Raw genomic sequence first — 3,465 nt, forward strand, 5'->3', positions numbered from 1 at the left:
TCAACACGACAGGTGGCCTTGTTTTCTTCCTGTGCGGCAAATGAAAATCGCAGAAAGGGCTGTAAGTCGAGAGGAGGGAGGAGACAAGCAGGAATCATCTCGCTTTCTCGCTTATGGTAGGACCACGACAAGAAGGAGACAAAGGAGCAGAACAGAAGATCAGAATCGACGGACCTAACCAACAGCGCAGACAATCCACAGACCTGGTAGCCAATAGGCACCTCCCACTGCCTCGCTTGAGAAACCACGTTGTAGTAAAAAGCACGCCCTGTTCCCTCCTCGCACAGCTTCACCCACGTCTGGTCCAAAGAGGGCTCGGGGGCGGGGAGCGGAGGGAAAGGCGGGGAATCCGCGTCAGGGAGCGGGAGGGGAACCTGAGGGTGGAAGTGGGAGGGGAGGAAGGGGAGGGCAGCCCGGTTGGATAAAAGGGGGCATGCGAGGGATCAGGCGGCGGAGCCCCCGCAAGACTTGCTCTGGCCCCGGGCTCTTGCCAGCGGCGCTTGCTGCTCGTTCGTTCGATCATTCTCGCCCCATATTCGTTGCTATCGCTACTGGCGTCATTCACAATGCCCCCGTTATGCTCTCTCCCTTCTTCTCCTCTCCCCCCTACCCCCCTCCCCGGTACCACTCCTCTCCATCACCTTTTCCAGGGCTGCGTGCAGCTTCCTCAGCTCAGGCGGTAGATGTGGGCCGCAGAGCGTGGTCGCGTGTCCCCGCCATCCCAGGGAGGGGTCCCAGGAAGGAGGAAGGGAGGGAGGGAGGGAGGGAGAGTGGAACGGAGGGAGAGAGGGGGGAGGCTTCCAAGAGCATGCACCCGTCCGCTCGTGATAGTAGTACGTCGCCCCCGTAGAGGGATCTATGGCGGTCGCCCAGTGTGGAGGGAGCTGAGTGAAGGAAGGGGGCTGCGAAAAGAAAGGCGCCCCCCCCGGGGGGCTGGCAGAGGCATCAAGGCCCTCAGTCTTGGCATGACCCTGATTAAACCTTGCGTGCGCAGGCCATGCCGGTACCTCACCAACGTCCCCTCGTGGTGCCGCTCCAGGTGTTCCAGGGGATCCGTCCTGAGGCAACCCTGTCTGTCTGTCCTCTCTCACCAACTCCGCTCCGGATAAAACGTGCGGGGCCATCACCCTGTTCCTGACAGTCGTTCTCGCATTCGCGCTCTCGTCTCTAACACCATGTTGGTCCTGAACGGTTGAATCTTCACTCACTTTCGCTGCACTATCCCTTCCATGGGAGCTTTGGACTGTGTCTTGATCTGTCTCCGCCGGCTCACCCTCTTCGCGTGAATCCTCTCTCTTGTCCCCAATACGTCCTGTGGTAGCACTTGCCCTTTTATGGCCCCTTCCAGGAGAAAACGCTTCTGGTGATTGGACGAACCCTTGCATCGCCTTCGTTGCCCTGTATGGCGTGCGTACACGTTATTGTCTTCCATTTGAAAATCATACGAGAGGTGAAATGAACGCAATGTTGCATACAACTGCCTCACGCATTAGTTTCCTCGTCCCTCAGAGGCGGGCTTTGGCTTTGGCATAAAAACGGCGACTGGGACATCGACACCCCGTCCGATTCGAGCATCACGAAATCCATCTCATTTCCTATCCATGCAAGACGTAAGGGGCCATCTGTTTCGGTCTTAATTGCTTTGCGAGCCTTACCATCGCCTCACGAACGTGGGAGATGGGACCGCCTCGAATGCGTCGGCATCATCGTGTACGCTCCTCCACGTCCTCTTTTGCTTGTGTTCTAGGCATCCTTGCCGCAATTGTGCCCACATATGACCATTATGTCGATCAATGTCCTGCTTTACTCGCGCGCGATAGTCTGCAGCCTCTGTCAGGTGGCAATGGGCTGTGCTGGAGCATGCAATAGTGCGTTTCAACCTCCCCCCCTTCGCTCCTTCCCGACACGACGTGAACGCACAGGAACAAATGAAGAAAGGGGCTCATCCCATCCATGGGCGAGATGCACGAGGGGCCTCGGAATCTCAAAGTCGAAGCGCTCAGGATGAAGAGGACAACGCGGCCTCATCCTCGAGCTTGCGGGCTTCCTCCTCTCGCACAGAGTTCCACGAGGACGAGTCCCTCATTCGCTCCTCCCGCCAACGGTCCACGGTCTCCTCCTCTTCTTCCTCAAAGGATAGTGACAGCGACGACAGGTATGATAGCAGCAGCTTGGAAAGTGAAGGTCGGGCCCCGCGCAAGGAGAAGGAGACGTCAGGGCGACCGCTGTCTGAAAATAGTGCTCGCAGCCCGGGCCAGGGGAGCCCGTGTCTCTCCACAGCGCAAGAAGGTGGAGGCAAAAGAGGGAGTGGTGAGGAGGCAAAACAGGGTGTGCGAAGCCTGCAAGGGCGCGAGGGGAAGGGAAGGGATGTGATGCAGGAGGAGGTGTCCAGCAGGGATGAGGGGGAGAGGACGAGCGGGAAGAGCGAGGAGAGGGCACGGACCCTAGCAGCAGCCGCGGTGCCCGCCTCTAGCCGCGCTATTGAGGAAGCGGTGCAATGGGAGCATCGAAAGGTGCTGCAGGAGCGGCAGAAGGTACTTGGAGTGCGAAGTGCCCCTAAAGACGGATATTTCTCTCCCTCCCTCCCTCTCCCGATATCCTCCCCTTCCCTCTTCCCTTCCTCACTTCCTCCCTTCCTTTTTACCTTCCAGGAGCTCCTCTACTACGAGCGCTTGTTGACGGAGCAGCAACAGTTGTTGAAAGCGATGAGCGCGCCCCTCTTCTCCCCGCCTTCGCCCTCAACCTCCCCTCTGTCTGCTCCTGGACCGCCGCGTCGCCCCACCCCACCACAAGGAGAGAGACCACCAGCAGCCGATAAACAACCGTCGCACGGGTCAATATCACCGTCGCAGGAGATAAAGGCCATGTACCCACAAGAAAGATATGTGCGACAAGACCAAAAGCAATCGAAAAAGCAGAAGCAGGAGCAACAAGAACTTGAGCAAGAAGGGCAGGAGCAGGAAGATGAGAAGCAGCCCAAAACGACAATATCGCCGCAGCAACGCTACATGCTACAAGAAAGAAAGCAGCAACCAAAAAAGAAGCAACAAAAAAAAAAGCAGCAGCAACGGCAACACGAACAGGAGCAGGACGAGCAGGAGCGACTGTCACGGAAGCAGCCGAAGCAGGCAGAGCAGGCAGAGAAGAACAAGAAGGAGAGGCAAGACGCAAAAGGGACGGGACAAGAGCTGGGCAAGTACCAGGCTCTGCGGAAAGATCTCAAGAGGGAGATCACCGCCTGCAACCAAGAGCTCCACTTGTTGAAGCTGGTCTCTGGCGCCCGCACCGAGGAGCACGTGGCTTCTGGGCGTGAGAGGGCCGCCCTCCTCCGTCGGCGCCTGCACAAGGTCCAGGAGCAACTCGTCTCCTTGTCGACGGTGCCCACGTCACAGGGGCGAGAAGAGGAGTCGAACGAGACGGGAGGGGGCAAGGCGGAGACAGACGGGGAGGCAGAAGGGGAGGAGG

At 58.4% G+C, this 3,465-nt stretch overlaps 2 protein-coding genes across 2 annotated transcripts; one reads left to right on the forward strand and one right to left on the reverse strand.

Moving 5' to 3' along the window:
* Window positions 1-203: 203 nt before the first annotated feature.
* NGA_0477200 (uncharacterized protein) lies at window positions 204-1,385 on the reverse strand (the record flags this gene model as incomplete). The annotated part of the gene is made up of 2 exons (XM_005853892.1): window positions 204-374; window positions 642-1,385. Coding segments are annotated over 2 exons (915 nt in total), but the record flags the coding sequence as incomplete, so codon positions are not given.
* Window positions 1,386-1,928: 543 nt separating this feature from the next.
* On the forward strand, window positions 1,929-3,377 carry NGA_0477000 (uncharacterized protein; the record flags this gene model as incomplete). The annotated part of the gene is made up of 2 exons (XM_005853890.1): window positions 1,929-2,534; window positions 2,652-3,377. Coding segments are annotated over 2 exons (1,332 nt in total), but the record flags the coding sequence as incomplete, so codon positions are not given.
* Between the last annotated feature and the right edge of the window lie 88 nt (window positions 3,378-3,465).

This window comes from Nannochloropsis gaditana (genome assembly GCF_000240725.1).
Source record: "Nannochloropsis gaditana CCMP526 unplaced genomic scaffold scaffold692, whole genome shotgun sequence".
Lineage (NCBI taxonomy): Eukaryota > Eustigmatophyceae > Eustigmatales > Monodopsidaceae > Microchloropsis > Microchloropsis gaditana.